Raw genomic sequence first — 25121 nt, 5'->3', positions numbered from 1 at the left:
TAAGTGGCTGAGGTATTATATCCTTTCTGTCTATACCCTCAGTAGAGGCCTAAGGATGGGATCAGCTCCCTTTCTAGGCTTTGGGCCAAATACCATGCACTTTGGTGGCTTATTTTTTCGTTGTACCTCCCCACCCCCTGTATCCCTCTAAACTGATAATTTATCAGACATTATCTGAATAAAATTGCTAGGACTTGTTGAGGAGTGGGGATTGGAGACATAGCTGACTTGAGGCAAGAGCAAACAAGACAGAGAGGAGCAGACTGTGACAGTCTTCAGGGACACTGAAGAAACAAATCACTGGATCCAGTCATGGTGCCCCTGGTTACACCTGACAGGCCCTTGGGATTGGGGTCCCCCCATCCCACCCTTCTCTGTGAAATCTGCTCACGAAGTGGCAAGTACAATCCCCATTCAGAACCCGCTGCTGAATCCAGGACAGTCACCTTTCTGACGTTTGTTAATAGGGCACTGGGGCCACTAGATATTTTCTTCTGGCAAATGCAACAAACAGACAAAGCGTGATTAGTAGTTAGAATTCCACTTGATAAAAGACTTGAGTCACCAGGCCATCAGCTCTCCATCATTTGGTTTACCTTGGCTGGGTTGAGTTGCTAGACTTCTTCAAAACAATAGAAATCTTTAGGGAAAACTGACTAGATCATTGTGATTTTTGGATGGCTCTTCATAGCCCCGGTGTGCTAAATGATCTCTCCAGGTTGTTTCTGGCTCCAAGATGTATAACTTTATGAACGATTTCTGCTTGTTATTGCTCATAAAAGTCACTGGCCACCTGTTTTCTTCTCATTTGGCACATAAAGGATCAGAGAGGTTAATTGAATAACCTAGGCACACGCAGCAAGACAGCACTTATTCTGAAGCTAGACCTGGGGTATTTGAAGCTCAGGATCCCACTGCCTCACTTTCTTTTATCAATCACTTATATATAGCAAAAATAGAGTGATAATTTATCATCTAAAACAACGCTTCTGAGAAGGAAAGAAGACAGCATTAATAATCATTCTGGGACAATGGGCATAAACCGTGGTATATGGGTACTTAAACCATGGTATATGGGTACTTAAAGGGAAGAGAAGGTAGGCTTTTATAAGAGCATCAACAGGTCTTAAATTTGAATTCTTCAAAATTTATGGATTACTTTAAATTTATAAGCATTTGTATTACTTGCCACTCATAAGAATCCTCTTGTGTGATTAGATTGGCTGTCCTGTACCCAAAGGAAGCAGAGAGCAAAGCTGCTCACTCTTAGCCCCAGTGTAGCTAATCACAGGTAGGACAGCCTTAAATTTCTTTTAAAAAATTTTTTTAATGTTTATTTATTTTTGAGAGAGAGGGAGAGAGAATGAGTGGGGGAGGGGCAGAGAGAGAAGGAGAGAGAGAATCCCAAGCAGGCTTTACACTGCCAGCATAGAGCCTGATGCGGGGCTCAGACTCATGAACCATGAGATCGTGACCTGAGCCGAAGTAAAGAGTTGGACGTTCAAGTGACTGAGCCACCCAGGCGCCCCAGGACAGCCTTAAGTTTCAACTGTGTCCCTTAGATACCCTCCCATTGACATGCTAAACTCTACTACCTCCTGAAACTAATAATTATTAGATAGTTCAAAGGGAGCCATAGACTCCACGGAAACAAATCTTGGTGTGCCGCTGGAGTACAGCTTGTTTTGTTTGCCCCTTGACCTTCTTTCTGATCTCAAAGCAGATTGTTAGCTGAGGTCTATTTCTACCATGCAGAATCAAAAGGAAATTCCTGTAAGGTTGGTTTCCCAGCCCATTTCTCACTGTGCAGATATAATAACAGAGAATAAGCCAAAATTGCAGGATAGCCCTTTGCCTTCAAAGCTGTAATTGTCTCTTATTCACCAAATACCCTCTGGTCTTGGCCGTGAGTGGTCTATTCCTGGAAGAGACGTAGAATAAAGAGGAATGGGTCTTGGATGTAGACTTGAATTTGAATCCAGATGCTAACTAGTACTGCTCACTGCTTAATGTTTTAAGCCTCAGCTTTCTGCAAAATGAGAAAAACCATGCCTGGTTTATAGGGGTTTCCTTGAAGAATAGATTCAATATTGTATGTGAAGCTTCTGCTGTCTGGCTCATGGTGAGACTTCATTTTCACCACTGCTTTGACCCCAAAGCAACAGACTTACCTCCTAGCAGGTGAGGTTACCCATAGTGTAACCTGAAAAATGTACATCTGGTACTTGATCATATCACAGACTTTCTCCACTTGCTTTCTTCTTTTATTGACTTGAACTGTAGAGAACTAAGCTATGCTTGAGTATAAACACTAAGAGAACTGATTCATCGTACTCATCTTCCCCTTGCCCATGGCTATTGAGATCATATTTAATGAACTCCAAATTAAAATACATAATCTGACCATAACAAAAAATGTTGTAACTGAAACTCTGATAAAATCCAGAAAGTGTGGTTTCCTTATCCATTGTATTTTTCCCATAGTTGGTCATCAATAAATGGCTGTGGAATAAATGACTAAATCAGACACTATCACTACTGTCACTGGCATATATGTACACACACACACACACACACACACACACACACACACGTTTATATAGTTTTTGCATCCTGCCCTCCCTGATATATTTGCTATTTGCTCTATCAGTCAAGATCCCAACAGGAAACAGATGGCCCTCCAATTAGAATAATTCAAGGAGAGCTTAATAAAGCAACTTTTGTTAGGTGTGGGTGGGATGTAGAGGAACCGCAAGGGATACTAGTCTCAGGGCAAGAGCTGTTACTGCTCCTAAACCCAAAGGGATGAGGGTGGAGAGGAAGCCGCAACAGGAACTTAGAAAAAAAGAACATTTCCTAGAGAAGACTGCCTTGATGGGAGAGCGGAATAAGAGCCTTGACCTCACCATCCTCCCTCAGGCCTCCTGCACCTTGTTTCCCAGGACTGCAGTGGGGGGCCAGAGGGCAAGGGAACCTGTGATTTATCCTCAGGCAGGCAGAGAACAATGGGACCCATGGAAGACATAGGGTACATAGGCTGTCTCTGAGATATAAGGTATAAATATACTTTAAAAACTTTAGGAAGAAATTGAAAGCAAAAAATATCAGAGGTGTTTTTTTTTTTTTCTTTCTCAAAGTGGTTCCCTACCTGGAAAACCACCCCTTCCCACGTGGTGTCATCTCCCCTGAGAAGTTGTCCTTCTCTCCCCTCTTGTCACGTGCAGACTCCTGAGTCCCTTCCTCTTTACCCTCCCTAGTGCTTCTCCTGTTCTAATGATTGGTTTCCTGCTCTAGGGAGTCCTTGAAGGTCAGGGCCATGCGTTGGTCCCCCTTGTCTCTTCCACACTGAATCCACTGACAGGCACAGACTGGGTGCTCAAATCACTGCTTGTTGAATGACTCAGTTTCCCATGAAATTAAAAATGCTTGCCATTCGACTATAGTACTTCTTCCCTGGTTTTCTAGATTAAAGCCCACTATTGACCCCTTCCCCAGGAAGCACATTTCTTCTCCCTTAGAAGAGTAGGCAAGGCTCATTGAGAGCGCTGGGGCAGCGGTCCATCTGGAGCACGTCTGCAGCGGCTGTGGGAAGCGTCCGCCAGCAGGAAGGTGGGTGGAGGGGCGCCCCGACTGTGGAGGAACATCTGGAAGAAGGGAACTCTGGTTATTAATTCCTTGTAAAGGAACTTTGGGCATCGCTTAAGTTAACACTCAAGTTCCCAGTAACTCCTCTTTCTGGAAGCTCTGACGAAAGAGATGCTGAAATAGACAACATGGTTCCCAATATGAAGGTCAGAGGCAGGGGCAGGGGGCATGGGAGGCTTAGCAACCGAAGGATTTCATTACCAGGTCATTTCTTGTTGTGTTGTCCACTCTGGGTAGGTTGTGTGCATATTTGTATGTGTACTTGTTTGTGTACGTACATGCATGCATGTGTCAGTACATGTATATGTGTTTATGTGTATATGTTTATATATGTGTGTTTGTGTGTGTATGTATGTGTGTGTTTGTGTTTATATTTGTCCATGTATGTGTGTTTGAGTAGTATGTGTATGTGTGTTTATGTGTGTGTTTGTGTACGTGTGTACCTGTGCATTTGTGTGTTTATGTTTATGTGTATGTATGTGTATTTAAGTGTGCATGCATGTGTGTTTGTGTATTTAAGTATGTGTATATGTGAGTGTGTTTCAATTGTGTGCATATGTGTGCATTTGTGTGGATATACTTGTGTATTTGTATTTGTGTATGTGTGTGTTTATGTGTTTGTCTATGTGTGTGTTTGTGTGTATTTATGTTTGAGTGTGCATGTGTATGACCTTGACCGTTATGGTCTTGGAGTGGGTCTATCAGGCTCTATCCACAAGTAAGAATTGGGCAGAGAAGCATTTATAGGCAGAAAAGGGAATGAAAAGGGAAGAAAAGAACTCTGAGCAGCACTTTTCATTATAATCTGCCCTACCCCCAACCTGTTCCTTCTGCTGAGTTTTCTGTGCATTCCAAGCAGACCTGCAATTGTCTATATGGTGAGGTTAGCCCACAAAATATAAATATTTGCTGAGTGATCATTGTGTGCAAGGTGACAGAATTCTATCCATTTGTGTTGATTTTGTATATACAGGGAAGTGCCTGGGCTTTAATGAAGCAAAAAGATAACTGACCTTCATAATTCTCTTTCCAAATAAGAATGTTGAGCCTTCTGTTATGTAAAAAAGCTCGGGATGCTTTTCGCAATCCCTCCCTTATTTGATCTGGAAGCATTGCCCTGGCCTGGAGAAGGGCTGCATTTCTGTCCATTTTGTTAAGGAGGAAGTGAAGGCCAGGGCCGTGTGAACCTCGTCAACTTCACACAATTCTGTGAACCTGGCAGGTGGCTCTCATTTCCCACCAGATGTCATTGTCTTTCTAAAATGACATTAGTGAGGACGTGTGAAAGAAAAAAATTTTTTTTCCAAAAATTCTCTTATTGGGACCACAGCCGGAAAGATGAGAGGTATATATTGACCCAGGGAAATCCTTAGTCCTCTCTGGCTTTGCTAGGTCTTTTTTGAGCATAAAGCTTCTGTGAGGGAAACTGAAAAGCCATGAGTTCCAAAACACTATTGTAATTAAAAGAGCTGGTGCAATTATATTTAAAAATGATGTTGCTTTAAGATGTATGCTTAGTCAGGACCCTGCATAGTGCTGGAGCCCAGGAGAAGGCAGGACAGCAGGTCGGCTTTCTCCTTCCTCCTTCTCTTCCGTTCCTTAGTTGACATCAAGCAACCCCCAATTTAGCCTTTTTTTCGCCAGGATGAATCTAGACAAAATTTTAAGTTCACTTGGGCAATTTATAAATAGTACTCTCTGTTGATTCAAGCTTCAGGAAAAGCAGTTGGGTGCTGGACATTGAGCCTAAATTTCCTTACCACCAGCTTCAGTTTCAGCTAGGACTAGAAAAATTTAGGTTTCCCAAAAAAAGTCCACCATCAAATTTTCAGTTATTCTGGAAGGTTCTACAGGAAATCAAAAGAGCTGTTGGGTGTCACTACCTAGGGGTGTGACCTCTACACAAACATAATTCCAGCTTCCATAAATGTCTCAGCCTAGAATAAGTTCTGCAAGTAAGGCTGATCAGGACATGAAACCCAGGGCTGAGAAGTCACCTCTAGAATTCTTGTGATAGCTCTAAGAACATGTTCACACTGCTTCAGTGTGGGTCTCTGGTAGCACCGTTGCCCCCTCTCTGCTTTTGGGTCCCCCTCCTATATTCTGATCCCTCTGCCTAAACTCTGAGGGATGGATGGGAGCTCTGGAAAACTCTAGTGATTAGTGAACAGTGTCTGGCCTGCCTTTCTTTACAGTTGTGACTGTGGAGTCCAAATTCCTCAAATGGAAAATGGGGGTGTGAGATAGTAAGAAATATATATGTACACACACACACACACACACACACACACACACACACACATGTGTATGATATTGTTCTCTGCCCCGGTTTTTCACAGAGCTCCTAAGTACCTTGGAATTTCCTGGCTGATAGGAGCACCTTTTGTTCTAATGAGACAACACTAGCTGAGGTCCTGGATGGGGACTGCTCACCAGAAAGACCAATCCATGATTAGGAGCTTGGAAATTTCAGCTTCCCGCTCCCTTCCCCTCCACCCCTGCTGCCAACCAATTCTCCAGAAAGAGTAGAGGGGCTGGAAATGGAGTTAATAATTGATCATGTCTACATGATGAAGCCTTCATAAAAATCCCCAAAGTACAGGTTTGGGAAATCTTATAGGTTGGTGAATACATCTACCTGCTGGGAGGGTGGTGCACCCCAGCTCCATGGAGACAGAAGTTCCTGCACTCGGGACCCTTTCAGACCTTGCCCTATGTACCTCTTTGTCTGGTTGTTCATGTATATCCTTTAAAATATCCTTTGTAATAAATCAGCAGTAGTAAGTAAACTGTTTTCCTGGGTTCTGGGATCTCTAGCAAATTATCAAGCCCAAGGAGGGAGTTGTGGGAACCTCCAATTTGCAACCAAGTTGAACAGAATTTGTAGGTAACACGGAGACCTACTATTGATTGGAGTTTCAAGTGGGACCAACCTTGGGGCGGGGGAGGGTCTGAGCCCTTAACCTGGGGGGTCTGTGCTAACTCTGGTTAGTGTCGAAGTGAACTGTGAATACCGAGCTGGTGTCAGAGAATTGTTCAGTGTGGGACAAAACCCACACATCTGGGTCAGAAGTGTAAGTATGAGCAGAGGAAACAGTACATTTTCCCTAGACAGGGAGATAATGCTCTGCCCAGCACACAAAGTTTTTGAAGGAGTCAAATAAAACCATGTATTGGACAGCTCTTTATAAATTGAGAGGTACTAGGCAGATATGAGATATTGCTAATTTTGTGAACCAGTATGGACAAGAATAAAAACTAGTGCCCTGATTTCCAACATAAATCCTGCTTCTCTCATTCACAGCGTATGTAGGAAATCCTTTTGGTACGTGATCTCTCAAACTTACATCTTCTCCCAGGATTATTTGGCAGTGTGCCTCCTAGTGCTTGAAGCCACATGATAGACGCATAGCTTCCTCGAGTTTCAGTTTTACAGGAAGGAAGGAAGGAAGGAAGGAAGGAAGGAAGGAAGGAAGGAAGGAAGGAAGGAAGAAAGGAAGAATATTTTGGAAAATTTTTTTCTTAAAAAAACATTTATTTATTCATTTATTCATTCAACAAGTGTTTCTGGAGTAGAACTAGATGCTGTAAGTAGCTGAAGAGTTTTATGATTCTCCTGTCACTCATTCAAGATCTGTAATACAAATCTCTACGCAGGATGTATAATAACCCTCAGTAATTTAGGGTATTAGTCTGCTCACGCAACTACCATGCACTGGGTGGCTTAAACAATGATCGTGTAGTTTTCCCAGTTCTAGAGACTGGAAAGTCCAAGATCAAGGCACCAGCAGATTTAGGGTCTGGTGAGAGTTTGCTTCCCGGTTCATTGATGGCCTTCTCCTGACTATGTCCTGACAGGTGGAAAAGGCAAGGGAACTCCCTGGGGTCCCTTTTATAAGGGCACTCATCTCCTCTAATGGTTCCACCTTCATGACCTGATCACCCCCAAAGGCCTCCCCTCCAAATACCATCCCTTTGCGTGTTAGGATTTCCACATCTGAATTTAAGGGGGGCACAAACATTCAGTCTATAGCAACATGTACAGGCAACCAGATTTTACTCCTTCCATTTGCCAGGAGTCTGACAGTTTATTTTAATTTGAATATTTTTGCACTCATTTTGCAGCTTTAAATTTTGGACCAGTGTGCTGAATTACAGTTGTAAAGACTGTGTGAAACTTCCCTCTGCTCCTGGTTCTGAAATTTCCACCGTGTGACAAAGTAGTATCGTAGTGTAGTTCTGTGGTTTTCTTGGCCTGGGGCTCTCTAGACCTTGAAACAGACAATGGCCTGTCTTTGAAATGGCCCTCCTTAACTGTGAGGAACAATTGTTCATTCCTTTGCAAAGTTCTTCCTTATCCAAAATTCTCTTCAGTTGGTCCTTTCACAAGTATAGCTAGGTGATAACTAGCTGTTGCCACTTAAGATGGAATTTTCTAAAAATAACACCATCAAGGAGCAGACTTTAAAGGTAGTGTGATACTGCTGAGAGACCTGGGCCTCTGCCCCAGGTAGATGGTGTGAATTCTTGCCCCCATTTAAAACATGCACCGTTAGACAAAGTCCTCAACCTGCCAGGGCCCCTTCTGTATAATGGGGGCACAAATATCAACATTGCAGTTCCCCTGACAATGCTTTCCAATCTTGTCTATAGAAGTAACCCCAAGTCAGTGACCCTGCATCCAAACTTCTTTTGACATTTCATGATCATCCTAAACATTTATGTCTGTTCTACACACCCTTCTGCAATGTCATCAGATTTGTTTGGGAAGGAATGTTTTCCTTCCCAAATATTTTTAAAATATCTATTTATTTTGAAGCGGGGAGAGGGAAAGAGAAAGAGAATTGCAAGCAGACCCCACAGCATCAGTGCAGAGCCCAGCATGGGGCTTGATCCCATGAACTGTGAGATCATGACCTGAGCTGAAACCAAGAGTCGTGCACTTACCCAGCTAAGCCACACAGGTGCCCCTTTCCTTCCCAAATCTTTGAGTGTAATGGTACTCTAGAGAGAGGTTTGCATACCTCTGGTGTATTATAGCTTACTTCCACGATGTACTTCTATTTTAGAAGCGTGGCTGATGATACTGAGGGTTGAAAATGTTCAGCAGGTATACATCAGGAAGAACATGTTGGCTATTCCAATATCAAAATACCATTGTGTTGACTGATAAATAACTGTTCTCCAATCCCTAAGTGGCATCCATGTTCCACATCACCCCTTTTCCTGGACCTCTAAACTGCACGGTCCAGGAACTAAAGGGCTAAGTAAGGCCTCTCCCTCTGGGACCTGACTCCTTCTGGTTAGCTGGTGGCTAATCCATACTGTTAAATGTTTTAAATATTGTCTCATGTTACATGTAACATATATGAAGCTCCTGGCACATGGTAGGCATTTTTAGTCCTGTGGCTTTGGAGAATTCAGCCTACTTGGGAGTATATATTTTCAACAGCAATGTGGCCAGTATCCTTCCTCCCCTACCTCAGGACACAGCCTTCCTTCCCTTAGAGAACTGTGCCTTTCTGTTTTCTGAGGTTCTAGTGAGGCTTGCAATCACAGTACCTCTCCCTCTAGCAGCTCTTGGAAGGGGCAATAGTATGGGTCTGGAAAATCATAGTCTCCATTCCCTGATAGGCATGTGCTGTGACTATGTGAATCAAGATAGACCAGTCACAGTCTTCCCCTAGAACTCTGAATGTGAGCGCAGGGACTAAAATACTCCTTGTCCCCCTTTGAAGCATGAGCTGAAAGGATGTAGCCCCAGAGCTCCTGGTGGTCTTGACTGTGCAGTGAAGAGGGGCCTGAGAAGTGACACATAGAAACAGACAAATGGAGAGACAGAAAAAGAGAGGGCTTGGATGATATTATCTGAGTTCTGGGCCAAACTTCCATCCTTTACAATAGTGATTCTCACACTTGGGTGTGTATTAGCATCACCAGGAGAGCTAATCAAATATACTCATAATGATGAAAAAATAAAATGATAAAAAAAAGGCAACCTATTGAATGGGAGAAGATATTTGCAAATGACATATCTGATAAAGGGTTAGTATCCAAAATCTATTAAGACCTGATACAACTCAACACCCAAAAAACAAATGATCCAATTAAAAAATGGACAGAATATATGAACAGACATTTCTCCAAAGAAGACACCCAGATGGGCAATAGACACATGAAAAGGTGCTCAACATCACTCATCATCAGGGGAATGCAAATCAAAACTACAATGAGATAGCACATCTGTCAGAACAGCAAAAATCAAAACCGCAAAAAACAGCAAGTGTTGGTGAGGATGTGGAGAAAGAGGAACCCTCGTCCACTATTGGTGGGAATGCAAACTGGTGCAGCCCCTGGGGAAAACAGTATGGAGGTTCCTTAAAGAGTTAAAAGTAAAGCTACCTTATGATCCAGAGATTGCACTACTGGGTATTTACCCAAAAAATACAAAAACACTAATTCAAAGGGATACATGGACCCTTGATGTTTACTTCAGCATTATTTATAATAGCCAAATTATGGAAGCAGCCCAAGTGTCCATGGATAGATGAATGGATAAAGAAGTGATAGATACAGATTAGATATAGATATAGATATAAATAGGTATATCTACATATGTAGATATAAATAGATATATGTGGTATATCCATATATGTAGAAATATACAGATATATGTAGATATATATATGTGGAAATATACACATAGATATAGATATAGATATATATAATGGAATATCACTTGGTCATAAGAAGGAATGAAATCTTGACATTTGCAACAATATGGATGGATCTAGAGAGTATAATGCTAAGTAAAATAAGTCAGAGAAAGTCAAATAGCATATGATTTCACTCATGTGAAATTTAAGAAACAAACAAGCAAAGGAAAAAAAAAAAGAAAGAGACTGACAAATCAAGAAACAGACTCTTAACTATAAAGAACAGATGCTTACCAGAGGGGAGGAGGGTGGGGGTGGGGGAAGTAGATGAAGGGGATTAAGAGGACACTTATCATGTGGACACTGAGTAATGCATAGAAGTGTAGAGTCACTATATTGTACACTGGAAACTAATATGACGCTGTATGTTAATTATCATGGAATTAAAATTAAAAACTTAATAAAAATTTAGGATATGTTTTAAAAAAGGAATGAGGGGCTCTTGGGTGGCTCAGTCGGTTAAGTGTCCCACTTTGGCTCAGGTCATGATCTCACAGTTTGTGGGTTCGAGCCCCGCGTCGGGCTCTGTGTTGACAGCTCAGAGCCTGGAGCCTGCTTTGGATTCTGTGTCTCCCTATCTCTCTTTGCCCCTCCCCTACTTGTGCTCTGTCTCTGTCTCCCTCTCTCAAAAATAAACAAACATTAAAAAAATTTAAAAAATTAAAAAAGAAGTAATGAGATGTTAACATGAGAAATTTTAGTTTGATTGTTAGGGAACTTTCCAGATGGTAAGATGAACTGAACTATAACCATGTACCTAAAATGAATTAAGGAAAGTCCTTTGAATATGACATTTTAGAAACTGGCAAATACACAAGAAAAGAAAACAGGTTCGCTTGGAGATGTCAGATGACTCCTAACATCTTTCCATCTGTACTGTCATCTTTCAGGGATCTCTTTAAGGACCACAAAAGGAGATAAAACACCAGATTTTTGAAAGCGTTTGTCAGTATATATTTAAACACAACTAAGCAGTTGACCAGGGTCCTATTCGTGGAAACAATGAATGGATAAATGAGCTGACATAAAACTGTTCTTACATAGAGCTGGTGCCTTTGCAGGAAGTTACTTCCCTAAAAGGGGAAACCATCCGCCGCCACTACCTCACGTGCCAGGCATCGCTCCATTTACACCCACTAACAAACTCACCACACCACAGCCCTCCGAAGGAAGAGCTATTATTAGCTACACTGTCCCACAAGAAAATGCAGGCACACGTGACGTAAGGAACTTGCTAAAATCCCATGACTCACAAGTGGGAGAGCTGCGATTTGTACCTATTTGTCTGACGCCAATGTGCATGCTTTTCCACTGTATTAATATGATACAAATAAAGCACTAACAAATAAAAATAAAATCCAGAGACCCAGGCTTGTCGAAATGGAAAAGGGCTGGGTTCTCTGTATTTTTGCCATGTCCTCCACATGATTTGGATACACACCCAAGTTTGAGAACTACAAGTTTACAAGCATGAGATCTAATACCTCTTCTTTTTCTTTTTCTTTTTCTTTTCCCTGTAACTACTTAGTTTTCCTATAAGTAGAGATGAAGAAAAGCAGAAAAGCACTTAGCACTCTAGGGCACCATGTAGGGTAGGCTGTAAATGAACCAAGCCTCTGGTCAAGGTCCCAGAGCCTCCCTGATCTTAGGTAACTTAGTGAATTGCAGTATTTGCTCCTGAAGAATATCCTCTATGGGCCCAGCCCTTCTTGGGCTCCCCTTCATCTACAATTATCTGAAAGGGCATTCTCTGAGCTGCAAGAAGTTAGGGGTAGCCTAAACTGATAGATTTGGCAGAGGAATATAGAAATAATAAACCACAGAATAGGACACAGGACCACCATCCATTATAGCTCCCACTCTGCCTTTTGCCTCTGCTTCTCATTGAGCATTGGGTTCATTCTCTTAGGCTATCTCAGAGGATATGACTGTCACTGGCTCTGAGGCTCCTACCTAAGACTGTAAGACATCCATCAACCAAGCAGAGAAGTCCCAGTAAAGTCAGGGTGACTAGCCTAAATTAAGTTACATCCTCTTACCTAGATTAATCCTTGAGGCCAGGAGATGGCAGCTCTTACCAGATGGGGTGGGTGGATGCTGGATGAGCAGACAGTCACCACTCTATCTCATGTTAGTAGTGACTAGTATGATATTCTTACACTTGTCATCTCATTAACCTTCACAGCAGTCCTGCAAGGACATCAAGTGATTACTTGTACATTTTGATGAGGAAACTGAGGCTCACAGAGTTCCTACAAGGCACAGCCAGGATTTGAACCCTGGTCTCCCTAACTCCAAGGCCCACATCCTTCCACCACCCTGTGAGATGACAATGGGCTTTGCTTCTGTCTGCACCCACTTGCTCTATTGTTCTTGGCACATTTCAGAATAGTTGTATCTGCTGCATTAATTCTTTAAAATGACAACTGTGTAGCATGTCTTAAAATTGACTGGATGCTTCTGCCACCTCACCTGTGCACTGGGGTCCAGAGTCACTTCTCTGAAGGCTCAAAGACTTGTTCATAGCTTTGGAATTGTGTTTGCCCACCCAGAAAGAGGAAGCTGAGGACATGGGTGAACCAACTTATTTATATTACCCTTCCCTTAGTCCTAAGTGCTAACCAAGCTCTTTCTCTCACGTTCCAATATTGAAATTCTCTCTACTCCTTATCCTACATGATTTACACACAACACCACATGAAGAGGAGGGGAGAGAAAGTTATTTGTTAGAGTTAGGATTTTTCATTCCCTAAGAAAACTAAGATCAATGTCATATGTCTCTCCTGTGGTTATGAGTTCCTGGAGCCCCAAGATTATATTCTATTCACTGTGGCATTCCCCATGTTTTTTAGCATAGTTCCATGAACATGGAGGTTCCTCAGTAAATATATATTGACATAAATGGAATTTTTCTAGGTTCTAAATATAGTCAGGAAAGAGCTTTTGGTGAATGACCTGTAATCCTTTCCTTAGTGGTCCAGTGGACCAAAAAAATGGACATACAACCCAACAAAGTGTTTACACTGGAAGAAAAGGAAAGGTGCATAATATATATTCCCTCTGCAGCAGGCATTGGAATAGATGCTGTACAGATTTATTTTATCCTCACAAAAACCCATGGATATATATATTATCTTCATCTTCAGATGAGGAAATTTAGAGAGAACAAGTCATTTGGTGTACATTATGGAGAGGTGGTTATGAGCATAGATTCTAGACCAACGGGGTTTTTCTGCAGGCTCACTTATTAGCTGTGTGACTTGGGGAAAGTTCCTTAATTTCTCTGATCTTTGTTGTTAAGTTTCCTCATCTGTAAAATGAGGACAATAATATTTGCTAAACAGATTGTAAAGCTCTTACAGGCAGTGCCTAACAGAGAGTTCAAAATATTAGCTTAAAAACACTCATCCATAATTAGAACTCTCTTTTACAAATATACGATATTTTTAAAGCTTTTTCAGTGCATCAGAAACATCTAGAGGTCATTTAAATAGCAGATACCAGGGTCACACTCCAATTAGTGTGACCAATTCATCTCAGTTTCCCTAAGACTTCCTTGGTTTTAGCACCAGAAGTCCTGCATCCTGGAAAACTCCTCAGTTCCAAGCAAATCAGGATGGTTGGTCACCCCAAACCTCATTCTTAGCAAATCAGAAACTGAGCTGGGGCCCAGGCATCCATAGCTTGAACAAGGGCGAGACACTGGTTGATATTAAGGAGGGATTTTAGTATAGTGGTTTATGTCATCGGACTTGGAGCCAGGTAGACCTGGGTCTGAATTCCCTCTTGGCGCTTCCAGGAAATGTTACTTTGGGTGTGTTGGTGGGTTCCTGGAAAGCTGACTCTGAAATGGAGAGTAGCATATGCAAAGTTCATTAGGGAGTGCTTTGGGGATCAACCCTTGTGGAAAGAAAGAGAAGGATGAAGGATTAGGCAGAGAGAAATGATGGGATACAATGAAGTTTCTCAATGAAGCCCTCCACTAACAGGCAGCTCTGGAGCTAGGAGGGTCCTTCAGAGCTGTCTTGAGATCAAGTGAGGGGGCTGGGCCTCTCTGCCTTCAAGTCAACAAGTCCAGGTGCCACCAGCCCTAGCAACTCTCTTCTAGGATGCTGACAGCTGAGTGCTGTCTATTAACCACATTTCTTGTAGCTCTGACAATAAATCTTTCAGTCCTGAGGGAGCCTCCAGGTGTCACATCATAGTATCCACTACAGGGTGAATGAGCCACTCTGAGCCTCTGTTTCTCCATCCATAAAACAGGACTGATGATAATAAGGTCACCTACCTCAGAGAGTTGTTGAGGACTAATGAATTGCTACACAGTGGGGTAGAGTTTGGGATGGAGATGGGAGCTGCTTCAGGAAGGCCTTCTTATAGAAACTATGACCTGATCTTTGTTATTAGGCGGGACAATGTTCAAAGTTTCATTGTGGGTTGTGTTACTGGGTTGGATATTAAACAAAAGTGTAAAGTAGGGGAACAATTGAATCCATTCAACAATTGTTTGACAAGCACCTGTTGACAAAGAGGGTAGAGCCTGAATGAAGCTTGAAGAGGAAACATAGTTTTTGCCCTGGAAGATCCTACAAAATAGTGGGATAGATAAGGCTTAGATATGGGATTCCATGGAAGATTAAAAATGTATTTACTAGTAGCAATGCAGTGCCAAAATAAAACAAGTGAAATGAGAGATACTCTTGGCACTGGAATATGGTGAGTGTTGGATATCCATTTCTAAAATTACCTCCAATGGGAGACTTCATATCCATCAAAATGTGGACTTAGATGCTGCTAGAGAGGATGTAACAGAACTGTCACATTTTAACACATTAATTTACTGTAATATTTTGTATGGGGGGGAGTTTTACATCAAGAGCCTCAAAAACATTCATGATCTTTGATCCAAAATCCTACCCTTGAAACTTTAATCCAAAATAATTTGAAATAACAAAAACCCTTACACTGAAAGACGTTCTTTGTAGTACAGTCCATAAGAGAGAAAACTTGAAGACTCCTCAAACGTTTGGTGACAGGGAAGCAGTTATTTAAAATTAGAATTCAACTTTCTTGGGAAGGGATGGTTATATTTGGAATCCATTTTCCAGATGGAGGAAGTTGACGCCAAGAGTCAGTCATGTACTTGTTCCAACAGGTGGAGACGAATGGGACTAAATCTCCTTAATTCTTGGTCAAGAATGCTATTTTTCTCTTGAACTACCATCTTGTTTCTAAACTTGCTTTCCTAGAGTGAAATGCCAGCTGTCAGTGTTGCACTATGAGGCCAGCTTAAAATGACTCAAAGTATGTCACTGAGCTTATACAGTTAATGATTGATCGATTGGTTGATTGACTGATTTTCTATTGCTCAAACAGGTGAATCTTAGGGGAAAAAAACTTATTTGTACTAAAACATACCTTGAACTCACTCATTGTAAACATACTCAGGTTGTGGTTTAGTGTGATGTATTGCAAATATTTTAAATTTTCTGTATATTGTAATGTTTTGACATATCTCAAAAACCTTTCTGCTAGCCATTTCTTAGAGACCACAAAGGGTCCAGCCTGGACTGTGCCTGCACGAGGCAAACTAACCAATCCAGAGTTCTAACTAACCATCCCTATGGCTCAAAGCCCACTGAAATTATTTAAAGTAGCCAATCCTAAGCTATTTACTGCACCCTGCCTTGCCTTTCCCTTGTGGAAACCCCCAATGAAGTCCGTGTCCTAAAGACTCCCCTAGCTCCTGTCTTTTGCCCCCAACCACTCTGGTGTCTTTCCCATGTGGCCCTCCGAGGTGGGCTGAGCCTCTTTTCTAGGACCTGTGAGGGTGATAGACTTATTTTTTCCTGCTTTTCCTCTCCTCTGACTCCTCTTGTGGTCGAGCCTGACTGACCATCTCATAAAGAATACAAAACTCATGACCTCTCAGTAAAACATCTTGGAATTAGACCTCAGAAGAAATAGATGAAAAGCTCAGTTGTTTGCCAAATTGTATTAGCACTTCCTCTGAGCACTTTGTCAGTGCATCAACCCTGTCATATTCCATTTAAAAATAGATTAAAATACAAGATAGTGTGTGAGTCACAGAAGCTATTGACCAACGCAGCCACTCTGGCTGCCCAGAGCTGAGGTGCATTGGCTGGTTCTGTTAGAAGTGACAGAAAACCTGATAGAGATGGGTTTTTCTTTTTTAAATCATCGTGGTTTTAAAAAAATGTTTATTTATTTATTTATTTATTTATTTATTTATTTATTTATTTTGAGGCGGGGTGGGGGGGAAGGGGAGAAAGAAAGAGGGAGAGAGAGAATCTCAAGCAGACTCCACACTGACAGCACAGAGTCTGTCACAGATCTCCATCCCAGGAAGAGATCATGCCCTGAGCCAAAATTGAGTCTGACCCTTAACTGACTGAGGACCCAGGTGCCCCTAAATGTGTGTGTGTGTGTGTGTGTGTGTGTGTGTGTGTGTGTGTGTTTAGGAAAAAGGAACATAATAGCTGACTTAGGCTGAAAAGTCCAAGGTTAAGCTTTCTTCTGGAATGCTTGGATTTGGGGCTCTAATGATATCACCGGGACTCGGTATCAGTCCATCTCTTGGCTCTGCCTTTCTTTGTGTGGATGTCTGTCTCAGCTGCGTGTGACAGCACCAGGTCCAAACCTCAAAGTCGCTTCAGGTTTTACTGGGTAAGAATAGGAGTCAAATTTAGGGGCGCCTGGGTGGCGCAGTCGGTTGAGCGTCCGACTTCAGCCAGGTCACGATCTCGCGGTCCGTGAGTTCGAGCCCCGCGTCAGGCTCTGGGCTGATGGCTCAGAGCCTGGAGCCTGTTTCTGATTCTGTGTCTCCCTCTCTCTCTGCCCCTCCCCCGTTCATGCTCTGTCTCTCTCTGTCCCAAAAATAAATAAACATTGAAAAAAAAAATTAAAAAAAAAAAAAAAAGAATAGGAGTCAAATTCCTATTCCAAAGTCCAGAGGAAATCTATCATTAGCCTTGATTGGGTCACATGACTACTGCGAACCAATCACACGGAAATGCAGTGGACTGATGGGCCTGCCCTGAGTCACATGACCACCCCTGGAGTAAGTAGTATGGAGGGAGGTCCATGGAGCTCTGGGCTGGTTTCATAGGAGCCACAGTTGGTGAAGAGTGGAAGAGGATGACTTTAAAGAGGAAACCGGGTCACACTTACTAGATAGAGTGAGTGAATGCCAGGCAGCAAAATCAACAGATGTCTACTACAGTTGGACTGTTGTCATTTTATTCTAGCTCTTCTGGGGAAAAGCCAGTGAGAACAAATTCAGCAAATCACAGACTTGCACTGAAGAGAAGAAACACAAGAATCTAAGAAGCTCAGTCTTTTTTCTCTAAATAGAACATAGTTTACACTATCGAAGACAGATGCTTGTTTATTCTATGCTGAGAGCTCTCCAGCCAAGAAGATTCCAAATATCCTTCCATCTGCAGATCATTCCAGGGCTTTGCAATTTTTACTATTTAATGAGAAAAATTGGGGGAGGGCCACTTTAAAATAAAATAATATGTTCGGAGGAAAGCTGAAGGGCTACATTATTTCACAATTCTGGAATTCAAAGCAATAAAAAGTAAACACTGTTACAGGCTCAAAGGAGAATACTTTCATCTATGAAACAATTTTATTTGGTTATTTGGGCATTTTGAGAGACTTTCCCTGTAGCTGTATTATAAAATAACTCCTGTGTTTTCATTATATACAGTCCTGTTTGGCCTTGTGAAATAAGAAATTAGGTGCTGTAGTTAGTTTATGTATAATGGGGTTTTCTATCATTTACATGCCCTTTGGTGTAGTATTAATTCACATCCCTTTTAGAACTATAATTTTGGAAGCAATTATCATTAAAATTTCTTACAACTTTTAAATTTGAGATAATTGAACTGAACGCGTGTTTACTCACATCACCCATGCCAATACTGGTTCATGGGTTTCAAAAGTAGAATAAGTTTTTGGAACTGCTCCCTGATGAACATTTGAAGATGATTTTTGATCTCTGGAAAAGCATTTGTTCCCAACATAGGTGAAATCAATTCCCTTGTAAGTTGAGTTGGATGACAATTTAAAGAAACTATTCTTCATGAGTTGAAAAGAACACTTCTTTATCTTACTAAGCCTGAGAGTATGATGGATTCTCATCTAGATGAGATAGTACTTAGGAGCTGCAAACTCACAACAAATGGGGGAGTACTCCTACCATGGATAATATCAATTTTTGAGTTCCATTGTTCCACTTTGGTTACAGAGTAGCCTTGGTTATCATTTATGGAACTCCACACCCCCATGCTTTGTTGTGGTCCAAAACATCTTCTAGTGGGCTACATTCTTTGGAGGAACAAAATATGTGCAGAAAGTGTGCCAGTCTGGGAAGGATGCTGAGTAGACAACTGCTTGCAGTGTAATTGAAGGGATCTTGCATAGAAATTAAGGTCCCACAGAAATAGCCTATAAAAGGCACTCAAATATTTGTTCAAGGAAGGAAAAAAATAAGTGAGGGAATCAGTGTAAAGTCATCTTGCAGACAGAATTAGAAAAGCATCTTGTAGACATTCTTTTTAATTTACCTCCCTCACTCCTAGCTCGGTCTACTTCAGCAATGCTACAGGAGTCACAATGTCATTAAAAAATACCATACCGGAACTCAGAGAAGAATGTGTTTACTCAACTTCCCAGAGATAAAAAATAACTGAATGGTGATAGATTTTTCAAAAGTAGGTGAAATCAGCTCTTTGAATATTGAAGAGTAAAGCATAATTCTTTTTGTTACACCATGCTGGTGGAATATCTGACTTGTGGAGGAACCTACCACAACTTTGCCTAAGTAATCGATGCTCCCAAACATGTTAGTCACTGAGGGCCCCTGGATTGTATTGCTTCAGGGACCACATCCATAGACACTTCCCTGTGCTGGCACCCTAGAGTTTGTAACCCAGCACCCCTGTAGTTATTCTACGCAACATCTGGTGTTGAATTTGTTGCTTGTCCAAAGACTCAGTTCGTTAAGTGTTTGGTCTAATTTTTTTCAGATCTTGAACTCATATTAATTCAGTAGGTTTGCAGAAAGTGTTTATGTAAATTAGTGCATATTTTTAATGTCTCCCTATTTTTCTGGTTTGTGGGGCTGTAACTCAGGAAGAAGAGGACTCCCGGGAAGAACCTAAATGTCTCGAGTTGGAACAGAAGATGGCATCAGGTAGAGTACATTCAGTGCGACGCCTCCTTTTCTGGGCTGCTGTTGCTGACAGCAGGGCTTGCAGCATCCAAAAGCTTTGCATGTTGCCAGAGAAAGTCTGTGTGACTTTCCAAATGATTGGAAACATGACTAGAAATGTCGCTTGTGATGTATTCCAGGCACGATATCTAGACAATCTGGTCATCATGCCGAAACTAGCTGCTTCTCTTCTTTCTTTTATTGATTCCAGTTCTTGATGAACAAATACTTGCAATGAAGTAAATGATGATAATGATGAAGAAATTTCAAATTTGGGAATACTAAAATAAGTAGCGTAGCTGTTCACTGAAGTTTTTATGATTACCTTGGGAAATGATACTTAGTTGCATTTGCTGGGTTTCTTTTTATGTTAGTGCATAGTGAAATACGCTGCTTTGCTAAGACTATTTACCCCATAATAGGACTCCCTGTGAGATACTATGGAAAGAAACAGTGATGAGTAAATTCATAAGTTAGTTTCTGACTATGATCAGTAAGGATAATGACATGCAATGCTCATAAAAACAAACATTAGTTGAATGGACCTAACAATGATGAAAGCTAAGTCTCTGCTTCTGTATTCAAATGAATTTTAGCTTGGTGTTTTAGATGTTTAGGGGTTAGAAGAGGGATCCAGATGTGTTTGCTGCTGGCAGAGGCTCGTGTTCTTACATTTTAATGGAAATCAGAGAGCAGGATTGAGAAAATGGAAATGGTAATGAAAAAAATGCAAAGTGGGGGGAGAGGTGGCACCCTGCTCTGATATAGATGGAGGAAAGAGAATTAACAATTAAGCATCTCCACCATCTCCCTCTATACCCCTCCCAAGTGTCTATCCTCAGCAATAACAAACATTGCTTTATATTGGTGCCTCTCCCTAGGACACTCTCCCCTTGCAGATCCTTGCTTCGCTGCCTCCTTCTCATCATTCAGGTATCCACTGAAATGTCTACTCCCTGAGGCCACTTTGTCATTCCTTCCTACCACTCCTCATGTCATTGCCCATTTTTATTTGTTTCATAACTCTTATGACAATCTAAAATTATCTTTCTATGGATTGGTTTGGTTACTTATTGTTCCCTAGAGAGTAGAAACCTTGCCCGTCTTATTTAACAGTATCTTAGCACCTTGGACAGTGGCTGGAACCTGGTAGTCATTCAGTAAATTCTTACTTGAGTCCTTTGTGTCCACTATATGCAAGGTATTTTCTTTCTCTGTATAATGGAGATACAGGTAGGGTGGGTTTGATGTGAGCCAACTCTGTAGCTACTTTAGATGTAGACCCTTTAGATTGGGCTATAAAGGAGCATAAGACATGACACATGCCTTCAAGAAAACAAAAGTCTAAGGCATAGATGTGTTTGGAACACAAGAAATAATGTGAAAAGACTGATACAACCAAAGCCCTCTGGTTACATTGAGGAAGTAGAATCTAAGAAGCTTCCTTGAGCTGATGATGCTCGTAAGGAGTTTTGGAGTTTGAAAGTAGCGGTATAGAGTGGGCAGAGTTGGAGCTTGTGTATCATACCCATGAAAATTGTTCTGAATGCTACTTTTGCACACTCACTCTTGATTTTCAGTTCCTCAGCTAGAGAAGGCTGGGATAATGGCCATTGCTGGGTCAATGCAAATTTGGCCAAGAGATTTTGAGTTTCCTGGTTGCTGTTATAAATGGTATCACTTGCTCTCTTGGTATAGTGCCCACTAGATTTTGAAGGCATTTGTTCACATCCAAAGACTTGACTACCTCACATGTTGTGAAGGCACAACTACTCACTAAAGCTTTTCTAAGACATGAGTTGACTCCAACACATCCCACATGACACCTCTGAGTGAGAAATCAGGGATCCCATTCTCAAACAGTCTGCTAGCATTCTTCAATCTTTAAGTCCTTCGAGTGTGTTACTAGAAATGTATATAGTGGTAAAGATTTTCCTCCAGAAATACATTTGGAGTCAGAGATCCCAATGAACATAATTCTGCAGAAAAAGAGGGACACAGTTTAGTTAGAAATCTATAATCCACATTTCTTTGTGATTGAATTGTATGGCTTTAGAATTTGGATTGTGAGTAAATATTCACCTGTTTTCTTAAAAAACACCAAATAATGCTATTCTCTAAGTAGAAATTTTTAGAAGAAAATGCAAAAATTTCTCACTACTTCTAAAAAGTTCTTGGGTTCACCAACTTTGGGACTTACTACAGAGCCCCTTTCGTTTATTCAGGATTTACTCCCAAAAGTGCATCTCTACACTGTGGCACTAGTGTACTTTGCCTCTAGTTTTCGTCCATTAGTTCAGATATACTGTGTTTATTAACCATTCTTTGAAATCATATTATGTGTAAGTTGTGTCTGCCAGGTTATTTGAAAAGTATGAACATAAAATACAATAACTAAGAAATGTTTATTGGATGCCTACTATGTGCTAGACATTGTGCTAGGAATAATGCCATATTTAGAGTGGTAACTAGGACAGACGTGACTCCATGTTTCATGGAGTTTGTGGGGAAATGAGAAATGCAGCCATTAAACAAATAAAAGGAAAATGTAAATTATGGAGAAATTGTACCCTTTAAAAAACAAGTAAAATGTAAATTCTAGAGAAAGCAGGGTTCTGTGGATGTCTTGCCTTTAGAGCTTGTACTTAAATAATGTCTCTAAAACATGGACACAGAGGGCTAAGACAACAGGTCTGATACAGTGCATGCTAAAACACAGACAGGAGTGGGGGGATGAGGTGAGAGAAACTCAATTTGGCAGATCCAGGAAGTTATCCAAGGGATTGCAGCATACGAGTTGGGTCTTGAAGAATAGATATGAAATCCTTTTGTGAAGAAAGACACATTAGCCAGGATATTTATAAAGTGAAAACTAAATACTATATAATGAATCTAAGCAATACCTATTTGGCATTCAGCCTCTTTTTGTGGCCGCTGACCTAATCCTCAAGCATCAGTCACTTTATCCTGAGATCTATAATTTATACTTGCAGGGTCCACCCAGGGGCTAGAACAGGTTAATTGGGAGTGTGTTTAAACTTTACCATCATCATTACCTGTCATTTGCTCTCTAATAATTCAGTGTCTGTGTATATTTGAGGGTTTTTTTTTAAGTAAGTGACCTGCGTGTAATAGAACCCTAATGCCTACTCAGAATCAGGGAGCACTTCCCCTTGACTTTATGGATATATTAGCTGAGTGGATAGAGTGCCCATTTATAATAAGTCTCTTTTAATGTGATACACCATGAGTGGCTGTCAGCTGGTGCTTCATTTTAGCAAGACCAGTGCTAGGCATGTTCATCATCAGATAGATAAAATTTACCTTTGCCTCAAGACTGCCCTTTCCAGGCCCTGCCCCTCCACAGTGGGGTTCCTTCCTCACTACCTTTGATCCCCAGTTCTGCTACCATCAAAACAACATGCAGGGTTCCTGGGTGGCTCAGTGGTTTGAGCATCTTGTTTTTGGTCTCCTCTCAGGTCATGATCTCACCGTTCATGAGATTGAGCCCACATCAGGCTCTATGACCTGCTAGCATGGAGCCTGCCTGGGATTCTTTCTCTCCTCCTTCTCTCCCCTCCCTTGCTCATGTGAACTCTCTCTCTCTCAAAATAAATAAATAAGCTTTAAAAGAAAAGAACATGCAATCAGGCATGTATACATTGGTACGTAATTAATTTACCTGATTATGTTGCCTCTTCTACAGCCTATTGGTATTTTATGGTGCAAATGTACCTATGGAATGAAAAAATTTGGTGGCTGTTAAAAGGACTTTAAACATTAGCAAACAGGTAAGAAGAGGAGTGCTTTCTGGTTACAGACACAATGTATGGTTAGTCACTTTCTTGACTTGAGTAAGGCCTTGAATCATTGGGATGCTCAGTGAAGATTCCATCAGACTGTGTGTTCCTTAAAACCAAGTTTTATGTCTGTGCACAAGTGAGGCTAGATCCTTTATGCAAAGGTGCAATTTTGGAGATATCTTGCATCATTCTCCTACAACATTCTGCTTATAACTGCACAGGGAAAAGGAAGAATGAGGTAATGGACCCATGAAAAATGGTGATATGAGTGGAGATATTGTGAAGGAAAGATTTCCATATGTAACAGTTCCTTTGAGGTGGCCATGGTGTTATGTGAAAAACAGAGAAAAACAATGATACTTTACTAATTGTGACAAGAAGGACAACATATTTCCAAGCAGAAGGATCTATATGTCAGCAAGGAGCTGACAATATGACCCTCTGAAGATAAGCCAGTTATTGGAAGTATCCAAGGACAGGGGGAGGGTTTACATGTTCTCACCTGATTTGGTGCCTCATTTCTCGGCTGCTACATCACAGTTGGCAGACATTTTGGTCTCTATGGCTCACTTTGCCATCTGCTCCCAGATCTTTCCTTCTGTAGGTTTTCTTTCCCTTTTGCATTGCCACGAGAGGTGTTCCTTTCCCAGAACCTTCTGTGGTTGCTCTGACTTTTGGAGAAGTTTTTTTTTTTATTTTATTTTTTATTTTTTAAAATTTACATCCAAATTAGTTAACATATAGTGAAGCAATGAATGATTTCAGGAGTAGATTCCTTAATGCCCCTTACCCATTTAGCGCCCCCCCACACACACACAACCCCTCCAGTAACCCTCAGTTCTCCATATTTATGAGTCTCTTCTGTTTGGTCCCCTTCCCTGTTTTTATATTATTTTTGTTTCCCTTCCCTTATGTTCATCTGTTTTGTCTCTTAAAGTCCTCATATGAGTGAAGTCATATGATTTTTGTCTTTCTCTGACTGACTAATTTCATTTAGCATAATACCCTCCAGTTCCATCCATGTAGTTGCAAATGGCAAGATTTCATTCTTTCTGATTGCTGAGTAATACTCCATTGTATATATATACTACATCTTCTTTATCCATTCATCTATCGATGGACATTTGGGCTCTTTCTATCCTTTGGCTATTGTTGATAGTGCTGCTATAAACATGGGGGTGCATGTGTCCCTTCGAAACAGCACACCTGTATTCCATGGATAAATGCCTAGTAGTGCCATTGCTGGGTCATAGGGTAGTGCTTTTTTTAGTTTTTTGAGGAACCTCCATGCTGTTTTACAGAGTTGCTGCACCAGCTTGCATTCCCATGGAGAAGTTTTGCCATGAGGCTTAATTTAATCTCTTTCTATTCCATGGAAGGGCCCTTGGAACAAGCCAAGCACTGCACATACACACAACAGCCTATAAAAGGCATCAATATTGAGCAAGGTTAAAACTGAGCATTACCTTTTCAGTACAGAGACTCAGGTTTACAAGCTGACATAAAGAAACTCCAGATCTTGCCCAAACTAATCTTATCTTTAGCTAAATGATAAAAATTATGTAGTACCACTTTTCGGAGATTAGCACATCCTATCTTCGTTTATTCATTCATTCCCTTGTGGACGGGGAGACAGATGAATGGGCAGCTATGCTTTCTTGAGAGAGTTTTTTTTTTTTTTTTAATGAATTGCACCCTTTCTGGTGGCTATATTTC

The 25121-nt window shown here is 41.2% G+C and overlaps 1 protein-coding gene across 1 annotated transcript in view; it reads left to right on the top strand.

Annotated features, from left to right (window-relative positions):
- Nucleotides 1-25121, top strand: part of FAM107B (family with sequence similarity 107 member B) — a 232542-nt gene that overhangs the window by 72493 nt on the left and 134928 nt on the right. Inside the window, exon 2 of the mRNA XM_047065049.1 lies at nt 19524-19584. Coding sequence (XP_046921005.1) covers nt 19524-19584 — 61 coding nt within the window. The remainder of the gene's footprint in view (nt 1-19523; nt 19585-25121) is intronic.

The sequence above is a fragment of the Lynx rufus genome, unplaced genomic scaffold, assembly GCF_022079265.1.
Source record: "Lynx rufus isolate CCGP_SWC_20201006 ecotype Redwood Valley unplaced genomic scaffold, mLynRuf1.p SCAF_7, whole genome shotgun sequence".
Classification (NCBI taxonomy): Eukaryota; Metazoa; Chordata; class Mammalia; order Carnivora; family Felidae; genus Lynx; species Lynx rufus.
The sequence above is the reverse complement of the archived record's forward strand: the minus strand, read 5'-3'. Positions and strand labels throughout refer to the sequence as shown.